The sequence below is a fragment of the Cajanus cajan genome, chromosome 5 (genome assembly GCF_000230855.2).
Source record: "Cajanus cajan strain Asha chromosome 5, NIPB_CcT2T_4, whole genome shotgun sequence".
Lineage (NCBI taxonomy): Eukaryota > Viridiplantae > Streptophyta > Magnoliopsida > Fabales > Fabaceae > Cajanus > Cajanus cajan.
This window is the reverse complement of record NC_138521.1, coordinates 67,082,832-67,100,432: the sequence shown is the minus strand read 5'-3', so window position 1 is coordinate 67,100,432 and position 17,601 is coordinate 67,082,832. Positions and strand designations below refer to the sequence as shown.

Sequence of the window (17,601 nt, the reverse complement as noted above, 5' to 3'; positions counted from 1 at the left end):
GAAAATGCAAATTCACAATGTGTGCTTTTGAAGGAAGCTAAGATATGTTGGTAGTAATAGCTATGAATTTCTTCTTTTTACTAATAAGTAATAAGTAAAGCCTTTTGTAAAATGTGACCTGAATATGTAAACTTTTGATAAACAATCTTATTTGACTTGTAACAAAATTTAAAATTATGAGCATATTTAGATATAAATTTAAAAATGTTTTTAGAAACTTCTCTATTGAAATATATTTTTAGTTTCTAGTAGAAAAACTAAAAAAAAAAAACTCTTCAATTGATTTTGATTAACATGGCATATTTTGCACTTTATTTATTGAGAGAGGAGGTAGGTGCATTTTAGTAAAATAAAATCAGTGTTTGTTTTTTGGGTAAAAAAGTGAAAGCCCATTGAAAGGCGTGAAACGGAAAGGCCCGGCCCATGATCTGAGTGTCGGAGACATGACAATTGACAACGCAAATGGCTCTCTGCATTGCTGTGTGTGTCCTCTCTCCCTCTGACTGTGGTGGAATGGAACTGAAAAGGGAGGGAAATCAAACAAAACCCTAAAAATGGAAAAGAAAACTTTGTGACCCACTTTCACTTCATTACATGACATTCCATTTTCCTTCTTAAAAAACTTTTCTTCTTTTGAACCCCCAAAGTTGCTGTTTCTATGGCGAGGCTGCTTCGTAACACTTCCCTTCTCACACGCTCCTTATTCCTTCCTCAGGTTCGTCCACGTTTATCCACACTGATCACTTAATTATGATCATATTTATTTTTTCACCAAAGGGCATGTTACAGTTCCCCTGCCATACCCTGTTCTCTCTTTTGTTCTGTTTTATGCATTATTCTTGTTTGATGGATTCTAATGCACTTCTCTGTCACATTTTGGTTTTGTTATTTATCAACTTTTAAAGTTACACTCGTGTTTCTGGGGAATATTTGTCCTCTAATAAAAGAGAGGGAAAAAGAAAAAGCAATGGTCATTTTGTCGGTCATTGTCATGGATACGCATATAACCATTTCCCTCACTTTTTGCATCTTCCATGTTAGCTTTTGATATTGATGCATCATCAGTTCTTGCTTTCATTTCAGGGTTTTAAACTAGGAATATTTAGCTCTTCTCAGATTTTGAGCTTTTCAACTAAAGGTTTGTTGAACTTCTCTTGCTTTGTTCACTTCCCTTTTTCTGAAGCCAAAAGTTAATAATTTAGAGGAATTATTGTGTTGAAAGGTTATAGACAGCAATAAACATGCTAAAGAGATTGTCATATGCTTTTGAAAATTTTGAAATATTAGATCATTAGATGTCATTTATATCGGAAAGAAATTATAATAATCATGATCAAGGGTTTGGCTTGGATAGTCCAGTTAAGCTCATGGTACTTTTGGTGAGTTCTTACAGTGAAGGTGGATAAGGGAATATTTTAGGCTCTTTATAATTTGGACATCTGAGTTGTTGATTTATTCATGTGTTGAAACAAACCAGAACGAAAATTTAAACCTGTTTGTTGCATGATTTATGTGTATTTTGAATTATAATAAGCACAGATGAATTATGACTTGGGAGTATCTGCCACTATAGGATATGGATGAGTAACTGGGGTTTGAGGAGGGTTGCATGAGAAGTAGCAGGACAGGATGGAAAAATTAACATAGGACAGCTGTGTAACCTTGTGGCCTTGTAGCAGGATGGCAAGGGAATCAGGGGGGGGGATTGGTTAGATGGCTTATCAATAGATGGTTGAGTAGAATAAGGAGGAATTACAAAGACGGAGAGCCAAGGAGGAAAGACGCAAGTCTGAGAAGAGTGGGAAAGAACTAGGACTCGTGAATGCCATGAGTGTTTGTATTTTCTTGTTCAAAGAGAGCTCATATCAGTTTCTGTATGTGTGTAATCTCTGCTATTGATGTCATACTGATATCAGTAGCAGATTTATAGTAATTAGTGCAATGTTTCAGATCATTCTCCCTAGTTTCCTATCATCTCTGATGTTTTCTTGAAGTTTGAACTGATTTGAACTTGACAACATTTTTTATTTCTACATACCTAAAGGTAGAAGGCGCTCTAAATCTGATGGAAGTGACTCAGGGGAAGAGAACATGCCTAAAAAAGAGTTAGCTCTTCAACAAGCTCTTGATCAGATCACTTCTGCATTTGGAAAGGGATCTATCATGTGGCTTGGTCGCTCTGTCTCACCAAAAAATGTACCTGTTGTGTCTACTGGTTCTTTTGCTCTTGATATGGCACTGGGAGTTGGTGGACTTCCGAAGGTATCCTTAGATCCTTGCATGAAGTGGTTTCTTGCTCATTTGTTACATGTGAATAAACTCAGAACTTTTTTTAATACATCTAATGGTCAATGGTTACAGTTTTCTATTTCCCCCAATTTGTGTCCATAGGGACGTGTTGTGGAAATATATGGTCCAGAGGCTTCTGGAAAAACAACTCTTGCTTTACATGTGATTGCAGAGGCACAGAAGCAAGGAGGTTATCTTCATACATTACCTTTACAATGATAATTGTAATGTCTAATGCTTTTGGTTGGATTGGGTTTAGGATTCTAACTTCTGTAGATGATGCTACGATCTTGTCATAATTATACAGTCTAACAGATGATTTAATCTTCCCTTGTTCCTTCTCTTTATGTTTTGTAGTGGTATTACTGCAATTTTTTTTCTTATGATTTCTTAATGAATGTTTAACTCAGTTTCTTAGAATACCCTTTGTCTAATATTTTTTGGAAGTGGCAAATTGGAGGTTTGATTCTGTACATGGTTTTTTCATTGTCTAGAAACCCTGCTTCAGTACCGTGTGAACAACTTTTAGGTTCTAGGCTGCTAGAGCTATCAGTTTCCCAGTTGTAATATAAAATGGTTTGTCATTGTCTAAATTTGGTGCCCGCAGTTTCCCAGTTTCAGATATGTTCTTTCAATAGTTTAACTTTAATCATAATAAATTAATAATGAAGATGAGAGGCCTTTATATATTTAGTTCAATGATTTACTTGTAAAGAATTTTGCAGTTGGTTTATGCAGACATTGATATGATTATTTGATACAGGTTATTGTGTCTTTGTTGATGCCGAGCATGCCCTTGATAAGACACTTGCAGAGTCTATTGGTGTGAATACTACGAACTTGCTTCTCTCTCAACCTGATTGTGGTGAACAAGCACTTAGTCTTGTGGACACCTTAATCCGTAGTGGTTCAGTTGATGTAATTGTTGTTGACAGTGTAAGTATGAAGCTCTTTTTCTTTTATTTCTGTCAATACTTTCCCTGTATTCATTGTAGCTTTTTAATGATTATATAGTAAGTGATAACTCAACTGATATATAGGATTTGATAAACCAGTGTATCAAGTGGCATATTAACAAAAGAAGAAAAAAAAGTGTATCAAGTGGCATACTTCCACCATCTAATACCTCATTGTAGGAAAGTGGTTTAGCCAATCACCCTTGAATTAGACGTAGTTATTGTATACTACTCATCCTATAAAAGTTGTTCATTGGTTTCCTGCATCTATAACAATATATAAAGGAGATATTCCTTTTTGGTGTCCACTTTTCAAAGACAATTATATCTAAGGATAAATAGGAAAGGAATGCATATAAAAAATAATAACTACTTTTTAAAAAATAGTAACTACCAACTTATTTAAAAAAAATATTTAATTTTTTTTCACGGAGACATGAAGTGCCCTTTATGATTGATTATAATATAAGTTCCGGGGAGGATGAGATATGTGATGTGCAAACTGGAAAATTGTTCTGGAATGGAGGCATTTTTCAGCGGACTTGGTCAAATTTTTGAAGCTCGTAAATGAAATTATTATTTATATATATATATATATATATATATATATTGTTTCATTTTGTTCTCTTAAACCCTGTTTTATAGACTTGTTGAGTTTGATTTGACAATGGCAATAATGAGTAAAATTTTAGTGTTGTTTGAACTTTCCCAGTACTTCCCCCTTTTGTTTTTTTGATTTTTACTTCTACAAACCTTATTCCATCACCATGTCAATCAAATCTCGTTTCATTAGTTTAAATGCAAATGTACTAACTTTTTGCAGTCTTTTTGTGATAGGTGGCTGCTCTTGTTCCTAAAGGTGAGCTTGATGGTGAAATGGGCGATGCTCACATGGCAATGCAGGCTAGGTTGATGAGTCAGGCACTTCGGAAATTGAGCCATGCCTTATCACTTTCTCAAAGTATATTAATTTTTATAAATCAGGTATCAGCTAAAGTTGTTAACAGCTATTCAGTTAATTTTACTTTGGTCAGATTATGAATACCATTAGATTTGAACCTGAGCAATTTAGTGTGTACAGGAAACTTTTGTTGTGTTACTCTGTCTTGTACTAATTTGATCTATGGCCTATGACTATATTCTCTTGACTTTTGCTGGGCAAAGTTCCAATATCATAAATTGTTTATGAAACTCTTCTCCCTCATTGACTTTGTTCTGCTGCTTTCCTCTGCTTAAAGTAATTGTTTATATTCAATTCATCATCTTTCTTTTTTATGAATGTAAAGCTGCTTGCAAAATCTAGGGCCTAACTTTATGCAAAACTTAAATACCAAAAGCTATTAATTGCTAGAACTTCATCAGTCTATTTTTTCTTTTAGATTACAAAAACTTATAAATATTAAGGAACATTGTTAGGGTTCATTGCTGGGATAAATATCAGAGTCATAAGCTTTAAGCTGAGAAGATGAATGGAATGTGTGTTGATGTACTTTTGCTGTCCAAATTATCTGTGTTGATTGAAAATAGTAATTATGTACTGGCCATGCATTGGTCAGTTGTGTACCAATGAACCTATTTGTGGACTAATGGGTGAGTGGAGCTTGCTCTACCAGGCCTAGATTTGATGATTTGTTTTTCATATAGTTGTTCGATCCCAAGGAATGTTAAAAGGACTTGGATGGTATTATCTTATACTGTTTGTATATTCTTTAAGAATATATTATCTTTTGTGTATATATCTATATATCTATATTCTTTTGGGTGGAAGTACTTTTGTTCAAATTACCATAGGGACGTGTTTGTCTTATAGTACTTGAATTCTTTTGTATATTTCTCCAGGTGAGGTCAAAGATTTCAACTTTCGGGGGATTTAGTGGGCCTACAGAAGTTACATGTGGTGGTAATGCATTAAAATTCTATGCTTCTGTGCGGCTAAATATCAGGAGAATAGGGTTTGTCAAGAAGGGTGAAGAGGTAATCATATTTTTTTTTCTGCTATGCTTCCTGCTTGAGTATTGGCATGCCTGTTTAAATGTTTGTTAAGAAAAAAGCAAATCTGCATAGTTTGATGGAATCAAAGATGAACTTTTTGGAAGTAGGCTTTCTTTTTTAATCTATGTTCCAAGTTGCTTCATCTTGTTGATATGCTTTGGATACGAGTGGTGAGGAAGCTTTTGAACTCAGTGATATTCTTTAGGTAGCTAAATGAATAAGTAAGAACTAGAATCTCTAATAAACTTAATTGCAATCTTGATAATTGACTAGCCTGTTCTGATCCATGCATTATAAAACAGAAGAATAAACTTAACTGAAGTTGCTTGTTTGTTTATTGTTCAAATTCTTTAATCTTTATAATCTATGTATTCCATATCCTGCAGTAAAGTAGCTGTTGGTGTTTAGTATGGAGCATTAACTGTAAAAAGAGAAAACATATTAGCACTGTTCATTTGAGATTATATTGTGAATTTTGGGGGATGGCCTTTGTCATCAATCCAGTTCTTTTGGCAAAACTGGTTGCTTGACACATACTAGTTTGGTCGTGCAAGAAATTGTCCAATGTAAAATATCAAATGTATCGAGTATCTTTTTAATACTTTAACTATCCATGCAGTCCCTACCATTGGATTGTAGATATCTGTTAGTAGTTGAGTAAATCATTTTTCTTAGTTGTTCATTGGATTATTGATCTAACGATATCCATATAGAAATTAGAACTTTTCACTCTGCATGTTGGATAACTTTTTTTTTCTTCTCATGTTATCTGTTTGTGCAATATTTTGGGGATCTTAATATTGCATTGAATTTCGTAGGTCTAATTTGTATGAATATTCATCATTTATGGTGTTTTAATTATACAGGTTTTAGGAAGCCAGATTCTTGTCAAGGTTGTGAAGAACAAGCTTGCCCCCCCATTTAAAACTGCTGAATTTGAACTTCAATTTGGCAAGGGTATATGTAAAGAAACAGAGATTATAGATTTGAGCGTAAAACACAAACTCATCTTAAAGGCTGGTGCAATGTATTACTATAACGAGCAGAGTTTCCGCGGTAAGGAAGCCTTCAAGAGCTTCCTAGCTGATAATATTAGAGCATTAGAAGATCTTGAAATGAAGCTCAGGGAGAAGCTTCTTAACGCTGAGACAGAAAAGACACAAGAGTCAAATGTAATTAATGGAGATGGAGGTGTTATAGAAGAAATTTCAACAGTTGATTCCACCGACGAAGAAGCCTCAGTTGTTGTAGAAGCATGATTTTGTGATTGAACATAAAGTATGGCTCACTATTTTCCCTGCCTCATTCCGGACCCTGTGAACTGTGATGCATATATGCTGTAACTGGATCAATTAATGGACCCTTAAATGGTTCAGTCAAATGAAGATCATAAGAAGCGATACATGGCCCAATGCTTCAAGTTTGGAATCCCATTCTTGCTTGAATTCAAATTAAGTTATTGTACTCTACCTGTAAATTGAAATTTTCGGTCATTTTATATACGCCTAGCCGTATGGCACATGTTAGATGAGAATGAAATGGATTAAGCGCATAGGAAGCAAGGTCTTTTACTCCGGATTTGAGTCAGTTTCATACCAATTATTTGTGAGGATTTTGCCATGCAATTTGCGCAATGATGCATATGTTTCTCGGTGGTGTTTCTTCATTTTTTTTCCTCACTTTTTACCTACGTCCATTGTTACTTGGGAACAGAATTTCATACTGGGCTACTGATATGAACTGGGTTAGATTTTATTTGTGATTCGAGTGATCGTACATGGATACTAAATATCAGTTTTTTTTATAAAAGAAACTGATATCATAAAAAAAAATGTAATTACTTTTCAGTATTCCCCCCTTATATGCAGGCATTTAACCTTTGAAAAGTCTAATTTGATTGCGAGGACAAGTCTTATTTATTTGTTGTTTGAACTTCTCTAATAATGTGAACAAAATATTACGGTAAATGTCACTTACCAATGACCATCATGTTGGAAAAATGTACCAAATTAATATAATTCTTCTTGTCAATCAACGTGTTTGTGTTAGGTTAGAAGATAATCTTATATCTCCTTGATCTTAAGTTTTATTGTTAATAAATATAAAGGTTTTTAATCAATAGTATAAAGTTTTCAAAATAATTAGGATAAATCTTTTATTAAGATTTAATGCGTTAGTAAGACGATTCATTGTATAAGAATATATATACATTAAGACGATTTTATTATAAAAAAGATATATGTATTAAATATTTATCATTTATGATCTCAAACAAAAAAGAGACTATTTCTAAATGTTTCTTTAATAGATCAAATTTAAAAATACTTCTTCAATACCAATTCTACAAAAAGGAAATAAATACATTATTTAAGTCAGAAAAGGACAAGCAAATATTTGCAAATAAAAAAAATTGCAGTTAAAAGTTATTTCATCATTGTAACATTCGAATACACGCATGGTTTTACTTACTTGATGTCAAAAGGTGACAAATAGCTTTTTTGATTAAATAAGAAATGATAATTTGGTGAAAATATTTAATGAAAACATTTATTGTACTAATAGACACTTCTCCCCTCAAGAAACAAATCACAAAGACACACGAAGTAAGTCATGAGAGGGAAATTCAAAAATTTGCAATGGTCATTTTCATTGAAACCTTATAAAAAGAAGCTTGAAGTTCAAAAAGAAAGATGATAATAGAGATTGATCATTGAAAAAATTACATTCTTTTTTTTGGAAAAGATATCTGGATGTAATTTGTTGTACTAGGTCTTGATAGGAAGATAAAACAACCTTGTAAACTTTTGTAAATTTAAGTTATTGGATTTGAGTCTAAAGAGACTTATTTTTAAAAGAATTCTTGTTGTTTGAACTTGGAGAGACTTAAGTATAAAAAAATATTTGGTGTTGAAGTTTGAAGAGACTCTGTGCAAAAAAAATACTTGGATGAGTTTTTTGAAAAGACAATTTAAATAATACTTAAGATTAAGTCATAAATGGATTGGTAAAAAAATACTTGTATCTTGATAAGATAATGAAAATTGATCTGGTTAGATAAAAAACTAAACCTAGTCTCAGTTGTTGGAATGAATCAATATAAATTCCTGAGTTCATTCTTTACTTTATTTGTTCTCTCATATTTGTTACGATTACTACTTTATTACATCGCGAAAAGTGAGAATTTTATAATAACACTATTTAACTTCCTTTTAGTGTTTTTTTTTTTTTTTTTCACAATCTATGTTTCTCAATGAATAATAAATTTTAACTCTTTGCGATTGTTAGTAAATAAACTTAAAGATGTTTAAGGATTGGATTAGTTGAAATTCAAACATTCAACTCGCGCACGCTTGCATCGGTCTAATCTATGCTTTCCTAATCTTTTGGAATGATGTGTACTTCCAAGTTCCAAAAAGTTCACATCGTGTCTGCTTCTATCAATTTTGGGAGGTCGCTTAGCAAATAAAAACTTTCGAAGCACCTTTTTTTAGTCCAATCCCATGTATTTCATTGACCACCCTATTTAAGAAGCATAACAAAAACTTTGTATTTGTACACTCTTTGTTATATATATCATAAATGTCTTATAGAAAGTTTCTATCATCCTAATGATAACGAGTATTATAAATATCAAGTTTCAAGTCTCTTGCAATAAAAAACAAATTTAATAATTATAACTTTTGTTATATACACTCTTTGTTTTTTTACAAATCATATCTCCTTTTATTCTTAATATATAAATTTATACTTTAATACCTTTTTCTTTATTTATTTTTTTGTTCCAATACTTGTCATTTTGTTGAGTCCTTTGTTATACATTTGCATTCTTTAGTTCCTCTCTCACCGACTTTCTTTCTTTTCTTCCAATGATGTTATTATTATTATTATTATTATTTTGTATGTTGTTTATGTCCACATACAAATAATTTTTTTTTATAAAATATTACTTTGTGGAACAACGTATACCAATTTCAGAAAGTAATTTCGGATAACTTTTGAATCGAACATAAGTTCATAATTTTGTTCCATACATATTATATATCCTTACCTTTAGCTGTCGTATTTCTAAAATGAAAAAACTTTTCTAATTTTTTTTTATCCATTTTGAATGCCAACCAGTTCATTTTATACTTTAATAAAAAATTATATGCACAACTTGGGCGTAACGTAAGTGTTTGTGTAGATTCAACATATATGAAATGCAGCACTTCACAAATGTAAAAACTATTATCATGTTTACGTAAAATCAAGGATCCTAGTCAAAACAATAAATATGGACATTTATATATAAATATTATAAAATAAAAATATTTATAAAATAAAAATATATATAATTTAATTAAAATTAAATATATCATTTAGTCCTTAAATATTTTTTTTGTGGAAATTTTATTTAGGTTTTTAACTAAAAAAATTGTAATAAAATCTTTTATATATATATATATATATATATATATGTATATATTTATAAATTAGTCTTTGAGATGAGAGATTCGTTTATTAACCGTGAAATTTCACAAAAATATTCTTTATATCCTTATTCAAACAACTATGTTATATCTTAATCAGTATATATTAGGTTTTAATTTCTACTTATTACATTTTTTTATTATTCTAGAATTCTTATGATTAAAGAGATTAATTACAATAATTTTTACGGGTAGATTAAAACTTTGATGATACGTAGAATAATAATTTTATGTAACCATGTATGTAAGATATAAAAAGTATTATATCATATTTCATGATTTGCAAACAAATTTCTAACCCTTTATATAGAGTAAATTATAAAAATATATAAAAAGTTGAAAGACTGAATTACATTTATTTAATTTAGGGACCTAATCATTGAATCCTAAAAAAGTTTAGAGTTCAAATGATCTATACTAAACATTTAATTAATTAAAAATGACACATTTTATTTGATTAAAAAAATTAATGTTAAAAAATCTTAAAAAGTTTTAGTATATTTTTTTATTTAATTTACTTCTATACTATTGTTTATTATATATGGCTATATAAATAATTTTGAAAATGAAAAATGATACATCTCTAAGCTAGAGAGATTGAAATAAGACAACATTTTGAAGGAGACTAAAACCAAACTTTGAAAAATTTTACAAAAACTAAAAATATATTTTACCATTTTATGAATGTAATAGAAAGAAGAAAAAAAAAGCTAATAATAAAAATAACAATATTTTATAATCATATTATATTTTAATACAAAAATAATTATTTCAATTTATTTTTAACATAATATTAAATTATAACACAATCATATAATTTTTTTTAAAAAAAATTGGGTCTCTCTTACACATATAGGTCCTAGACAAACACACTTCCAAACAACTCCAAGATCAACCTTGATATACACCGGTATGAAAATACGCACTCTATATTTTCATTAAAATAAATTAATAAGCACTTATTATGAAAGAATGATCGATTAGTATTTATTATATAACAAATAGATAACTTTTTCTAAATACATTGTTTTCTTAATTTTACCTTTAAAAAATACAGAAAAAGATTGAAGAACTATAATTAAAGAAGTATATATGTGAATAAAAAATGTATATATATAGAAAAAATATTCCTTTTATACATTGTTATTTAAAATCAATTTTACAAACACATCGTTAGTATGCAAATATTGTAAAAAATATGTGGATGCGTGAACCAGGTGACAGTTACGTGCATGATCTATATCCGTACACTATATAATACACTATCAGCATATTTGAACCGGTGTTGGATAGCTAGTAAATCGCGTCCACCAAGTAAAAGACAAGGAAAAGTACGTTGATCATGACATTATAAGACTTATAAAGCGTGTTGAAAACACGTATTCAAGCCAACAAAATCACGTTTAAAACAGAACAATAATGCAAAAAACTACATTCTGTTGCATCTCTTTCGACACGCATGACATGATTTTGATTCAAACACTCACTAATCAGTAATCACTATTAAAAAGAAACAGCTTCTGCTCTCAAACACGTGAGTCAAACAAACTGTTAACATGTTGAACTTCCTAGGTTGAGACTTCAATGCTGCTTTACCCATTTTCCACAGAAAATTGTGGATTATTAGGTGGTTCATTTACTAATTAATCTCTATACAATATATAATAAAATCATATTATTTTTTTAAATATATATATTATATAGTGATTGGTTAAAATCAACTGATATTCTATTTCTATTTATCAGTATTCTGAGTGCGTGATTGGTCAAGTTGCCATTGAATTACGTCCGCAACCACTCTTCTCACTGCTTCCTCGAAGCCAGGCTCCTCCCATTCACTGCCCTGAAAACATGCACACCATTATTCTTCATTCTTCACAACATATATAATGGGTGCTTTTTCCACCATGGACATACCTCAATCCTTGCTTCCTGGAAAAACATAAAAGTTACTTTAGTCAACGTTTCCTTCATAACTACATTAATTATTATTTCTAAAGTGATTACCTGGAAGAATTGTGCCTGTATTTCATTGGATGTGAGTCTTAGAAGATCCGATCGTTGCAGCTCTAAGTACGGAATGTGGTTCGTGAAAGCGACTCCAGGAACACAGCTAAGAAAATAAAAAGTAATTAAATCCAATTATTAGAAAGAAAAAAAAGATGATGAATAATGTTAATGTTAATTAATTAATTTACCTAAAAAAAGTAATTAATGATAACTAGAGAACCGGAAAGTTAGGTTACGTACCCGTCATGAACATGAAATGTTAAAGTCTGGTACTGGTGAAAAAGCGATTCGGCTACATTCCCTAAAGAAGACCTTAGTTGGTTGTTCATTACATCATAGAACCCATCCAAGAAGAACAAACGACTATACCAAGAAAAGAAAGAAGCAGAATCAAGTGTAAGTGCAAGCCTCATCAGAAATCAGAAAATAATAAACTATATATTATATATAGTCTAATTAACATTAGTAGTGATAGATATACTTGGATAAATTGGAATCATATTGCCAGAGAGAAACGTAAGTGCAACCAAAAGAGTGCACGAGGGAGCAGAGAAATTCAGCTCTGACAGCTTCAGTGAGGGAGAAGACACCATCCATGATATGGGGTGCAAGGAAAATCAATATACGCTACGTGTTTTGCATGATGGTGAATGAGATAATTATTAGGGTGTGTGCACTATGATGCATCTAAATCGATTGATATATATGATTGGTTAATAAGGTATTACCTCCTATACTCGTATATATAGATATATGATGGTGGGGTACTGGCTAATTAAGATAAAGGCATGAATCGGTAAGTGATGTATGAAGGGGAAGAATAGATGAAAGAGGGGTTTTGAAAAGTATGGTGTGATCATGTATGAGAAAAGTATGCCACTAATATACTATATGTAGAAGAAATATCTAAGTGTGAATAGAATAGACGATGAAGGAAAGGGCGTCATAATGCAATGAAATGAACTTTATATGAATGTCATCTTGCTTGAGACAGCTGCGAGAATTGTCGTCTTCACAGCCGCGGAAGCATTGAAATATTATATTTAATCTGCACATAATATAAGAAAAATCATCCACATATATTTCGTTATTTATTTATTTATTTTTATACAGGAGATACAAGAGAGAGACAGAAAATAAATGAAAATTATAATAATAAAGGACGTCTCGTAATATAAAGTTCAAAATAGAAAAACAAATATAGATGGAAATTATATATGAACATCATTTGTTAGAATAATGAAAAAGAAATGGTACAAATATATACAATATATCTTTATATATATATATATACACACAAAGAAAAAGATAATGAAAAAAATATGAGATAAAATAGTTAATTGTAAAAAATAATAGTATATTTCAACAACCCAATATTTACTTTTATTTTTCGTTTTAATTGTTTATCTGTCACATTACTTATTTTATTAGAATATACAATTTGTTTTTCTATCTTTAATCTCTCTATGTAATTTATTGTAGAAAAAATGATATATAAATAACATTAATCAAAAAAGAGAATATTATAAAAAAATATAAAACAATCTTGTACTAATAATACAACTCATTATAAAATTCCAGTAAAATTAAAAGAAGAAAGATAGTATATGTACATTAATTATTTCTAAAATTTATAATTCATGACTTTTAAGAATGATGATTTTATGATAATTTTGTTTTCTTCTATTAAAAGCAGCTTTAATATAGTGAAAATGTTTTTTTTATTATCAATTTATAAGTGACCAGTTACACGAGAACAACTTAGGTGTGTTTAGTTTAAGAAAACATTTTTTTATTTTCAAATTTCAAAATTTAGCAAACATGTTTGATTTAACTGCTTTTGATAAAAATTTATAAAATATTTTTTATATTTAATTTACTATCTACACTACACCAAAATTAGATTTTTGTGACAATTAATTTATTCTTTAGCGACCATATAAATGGTCATTATTTTTTTTACCAGCATTTAAATAATGGCTGGTGTATCTAGTGTCGCTAATACTATTACCGACATTTATATAAAATGCTGGTAAAGACCTACTAAATTGTCGGGAAAACTTATTTTTTTTAGTGACAATTTTAGTAGTCATTTTAAAGGCTATTAAACGTTATTTTTTCAATTGTCTCCTTTCTATCCATTTAGTGACTTTTATTCCTATAATTTTCTTTTCTAAATTCATAACTTATATACTCTTTTTTTTATCTCTAGTCGATGTGAGATTTGTAAGATGAAGGTTGTCTTCTATTTATATATTTTTTAATTTATTTTTTTAATTGTCTTATCTCTAAGAGATGTGAGATTTATAAGGTGAAAGTTGCTCTCTAATTGTTTTATAGCACTATTGAACTTGGTAATAGTGGGTGATTTTATACTAATTTATTATAGTGAATTAAGAGTATAACTCAACCCTATAAATTAACTTATAAGGTGATAGTTATTACTCACTTATATACTATTTAATTATCTTATATCTAATCGATGTAGGACTAGTTTTTTTCAATAAATAATTATCCCTAATAGTAAACTTTAGTGTAGTATAAATACACTTTTAGTGGCTATTATATATTAACCATTAATATTTTTATTATATAATTAAATAGCGACAATTAAATTATTGTCATTAAACAATTATCGTTAAAAACAATTTTTGTTGTAGTGCTATTTGATTAATAAATTTGTAATATATATCATTAATAACATCAAAATCATTGAGGTATTTATTACAATAAAACCCTCCCTTCTCTCTCTATATATATATATATAATATTCAAATTCAAATTCAAATATTAACTCTATGTATTAATTTTATATTTACTTCAACATAATTTTTAACCTCTCATTTTTTAAATATTTTTTTATATTTTTAATTTTTTTAATCTTTTTGAATATATCATTTTTATATTTATTTTTCAAAAATATCAATAATTAAAATATTTTTTATTATAAAATAAATTATTTATTTTAATATAAAATATACTTTATATGTTTAAAAAAAATTATTTATTACTAATTTTACTTGATGTAACACAAATATATAAAATTAAAATATTTATTTATTATAAATTTAGTTATACAAAATAAATAACTATCTTGTATATACTGCACAAACTAAAATACTATTAAAGAAATAAATATAAGTATAGTGCTGGTCTCACAAAAAAAAATTATATAAATATAATTAATATTTATGACAAACTTAGAAATTAATAATTAATCACAATAAATATTGAGCATGTTTAATAATACTAAAATAATATAGAACATATATGTAATTAATTAAAAATTTATAAAATAATTAAACTAAATAATTTTGTTTTTTTTCTTCTGTCATATGTTAAATAAATTATATAATATAAAAGACATGTGATCAATTAAATTATGTGTATCAAACAAAAACAAACTTCTGCACCAATTTATGTTTCATACAGGGGATGGAAGGGAATTGGCCGACAAATTTTATTTTATTTTTTGTCAACGCCAATTCAAAATTACGTTTTCAGAAATTCTGAAAATGTGTTTTTTTTATGTTTTCAAATTTGATCTTTTAAAAAAAAAAAAAAATATATATATATATATATATATATATATATATTTTAATAATAAATATTTAATAAAATTAAAGTTAAACACGTTTTCATCGCTGTTTTTTTTTCTTTGAAAATGAAATCAAGAAATGACAAAAATCAATACTCTTTTTTTTTTTTTTTTTTTTTTTTTTTTTTTTTTTTTACATGAGATGAGAGAAACCAAAAGCATTCTGACATTATTCCAAGTATCCTCATATAAAGTCAGTCAAGACGAAGTAACTCAGAATACTTTTATAGTGTGTTTGGACAAGGAATTTTACAAATTCAAAGAATTTTAAATTCTTGGTATTTAAATTACTTTGATTTCAATTTCTATTATTCTTAAAATATTTTGTTTAGATAAGTCAATTCAAATTTCTCAAATTTTAAATTATTGGGTTGGATATGATAATTTGATTCTATCATAGTAAAATTGATTTTAAAAATATATTTATATGTTGAGATTTTTAAATCAAATTTTATAAAAATAAATATTAACTAATTTTTAAATATTTAATAATTTTAAAAATTAATATTAGATAATATTTAATAATTTTAAAATTATTTTTGAATATTCAATAATTAAAAACATGAAGAGATAAGAGATAAGATAAAAATATATAAGTGGAATAAGAAAAAAAATATGAGAAATTTCAAATTCTTACTTTTTTAGGAGAATTTGAAATTCTACTATTTCAAGGAATTTTACAAATGCTTGAATTTCAAATTCCTTATAAATTCTCTATCAAAACAAAATATTTTACCTCAAAGAATTTGAAATTCTTCAAATAAATGAATTACTCCATTTAAATTCCTCATCCAAACACACTATTACTTTCTTTAGTATCGGTGAGAAGTAAAAACTGGTCTTAGGCCCCTGTTTTATCAAAATAAGGTAAGAAGTAAAAAAGCAATGGTATAATTGAAAAATAATAATTTATTTTTAAGCTTTAAAAATAACACATAAAATGGAGGAAAAACTTTCTCAAAATCAATACTTGAAATAGAATGGACGTAATATAAATTTGCTTATTGAAGTCTCTGAATTTCTAGATTAAATCCTATTTGAACTATGTTATTATGAGACAATTAATCTTACAATCATGTTATCTCTTAGGTAAAACAGTTCTTACTTTTAATAAATTTTTAACAATTATATATAATTCTAACATTTTCAATGAATAACCAACAAAATATTATCTTATATGACAAAATTATATGTATATAATTGAATATGACTCTTTAAATAGCACCTTTTTTTGTTTTTTGTTGTTGTTGGATCTAGTAGTCTCTAGAAGTAATGATAAAAAGGATAATAATAATAATAATAATAATAATAATAATAATAATAATAATAATAATAATAATAATAATAATAATAATAAAAGTGAATTAAGTAGTCAACAGAATAGGTTAATTAAATAACATGGGTTGAAATATTCTATAATCCAAGTTAATTAATAAAAGAATAGTCAAAATTTTAAATTTAAGATTAATGAGCTTGCTAAGTATATGAGAACTAAGTATACTTTTTATGTCAACCTTGTGTTCTTATAGACTTTTTTTAAGCCTTGAAAATAGATTAAGAATGAGAGTAATGTCAACATACACTTCATAATATATTTTCTAACATATATTTTAGTATGATTTAAAGTTGATTAAAAATAACAAAATTAGAAAAGAGATTCATCAAATAATAAATAATAAAAAATTATGATTGCTAATAAACTTTAATTATATAAAAAAAAAGTATTTAAAAGAATGCACCCATAATATGTCTCCTGGAAATAAATAGAGTATGCACCCATAACTTGTGAAACTTTGTTCTTAAATTGATATAAAATAATCGATTATAGAGTAAAAATGATTGGTTGAAAAGATTTGAAAACTGGTCAAAGGACGAAGGAAGGAAGGCACGGTGTTTGTTTCGCAACACTTTTGTTGCCATTTTTCTTCTCAATGTCAGAGAGCACGTTTGGAAAACCGTTTTTTTAACAAAAATTTAAAAATATATTTTTCAAAGTACCAAAATATAAAGTATCTATTTTTATTTTTTCCGTTCATCATACGTTTGTCAAATTTTAACAATATAAGAAACACACACTCAATTGTCAACCTTGTCGAAGTCGTACCACCTTTCCATCAGCCAAATAAGATTTTTGTTCGTTTAAGTCATCATATCCACTTATCGATAAACATTAGTGTCCACTCATTTTTTTTTTTGGGTTCAATGAACACGCAATATTAGATGATATCACTCTATTTCAATATATTCTTTCTAATATATATTTTTTATTAGTTAAAAACTACAAATG

The 17,601-nt window shown here is 28.1% G+C and overlaps 2 protein-coding genes across 5 annotated transcripts; one reads left to right on the top strand and one right to left on the bottom strand.

Moving 5' to 3' along the window:
• The first annotated feature begins 460 nt into the window (after positions 1-460).
• LOC109807704 (DNA repair protein recA homolog 3, mitochondrial) lies at positions 461-6,903 on the top strand. Of its 2 annotated transcripts, none has more exons than XM_020370288.3 (8): positions 461-715; positions 1,084-1,138; positions 2,045-2,262; positions 2,392-2,479; positions 3,053-3,225; positions 4,083-4,229; positions 5,085-5,219; positions 6,104-6,903. In XM_020370288.3, exons 1-8 carry the CDS (start codon positions 659-661, stop codon positions 6,494-6,496), a joined length of 1,266 nt encoding a protein of 421 aa, XP_020225877.1. In that variant the 5' UTR covers positions 461-658; the 3' UTR covers positions 6,497-6,903. The 2 variants fall into 2 exon arrangements, with proteins under 2 accessions (XP_020225877.1, XP_082931893.1); XM_083075767.1 differs by having other exon boundaries at positions 1,066-1,138.
• A 3,953-nt stretch (positions 6,904-10,856) lies between these two features.
• LOC109806786 (putative transcription factor bHLH041) lies at positions 10,857-13,855 on the bottom strand. 3 transcript variants are annotated; one of them, XM_020369283.3, is made up of 5 exons: positions 12,198-12,750; positions 11,957-12,079; positions 11,714-11,819; positions 11,624-11,638; positions 10,871-11,549 (listed from the first exon to the last, which is right to left on the bottom strand). In XM_020369283.3, the coding sequence occupies exons 1-5, from the start codon at positions 12,311-12,313 to the stop codon at positions 11,442-11,444; spliced, it is 468 nt and encodes a 155-aa protein (XP_020224872.1). In that variant the 5' UTR covers positions 12,314-12,750; the 3' UTR covers positions 10,871-11,441. The 3 variants fall into 3 exon arrangements, with proteins under 3 accessions (XP_082931892.1, XP_082931891.1, XP_020224872.1); XM_083075766.1 differs by having other exon boundaries at positions 10,857-11,549; positions 11,624-11,819; positions 12,445-13,855; XM_083075765.1 differs by having other exon boundaries at positions 10,865-11,549; positions 11,624-11,819; positions 12,198-12,757.
• Positions 13,856-17,601: the final 3,746 nt, after the last annotated feature.

What these genes read in the sequence shown, in the direction of transcription:
- LOC109806786 (XM_083075765.1), bottom strand. Translation starts at nt 12,313, where the DNA reads ATGGATGGTGTCTTCTCCCTCACTGAAGCTGTCAGAGCTGAATTTCTC. An exon ending in ACATTTCATGTTCATGACGG is followed by an intron (nt 11,820 to 11,956) that starts GTACGTAACCTA and finishes TTATTTTCTTAG; the next exon opens with CTGTGTTCCTGGAGTCGCTT. An exon ending in TCCAGGAAGCAAGGATTGAG is followed by an intron (nt 11,550 to 11,623) that starts GTATGTCCATGG and finishes GCATGTTTTCAG; the next exon opens with GGCAGTGAATGGGAGGAGCC.
- LOC109807704 (XM_083075767.1), top strand. Translation starts at nt 659, where the DNA reads ATGGCGAGGCTGCTTCGTAACACTTCCCTTCTCACACGCTCCTTATTC. An exon ending in ATGTAATTGTTGTTGACAGT is followed by an intron (nt 3,226 to 4,082) that starts GTAAGTATGAAG and finishes TTTTTGTGATAG; the next exon opens with GTGGCTGCTCTTGTTCCTAA. An exon ending in TTGTCAAGAAGGGTGAAGAG is followed by an intron (nt 5,220 to 6,103) that starts GTAATCATATTT and finishes TTAATTATACAG; the next exon opens with GTTTTAGGAAGCCAGATTCT.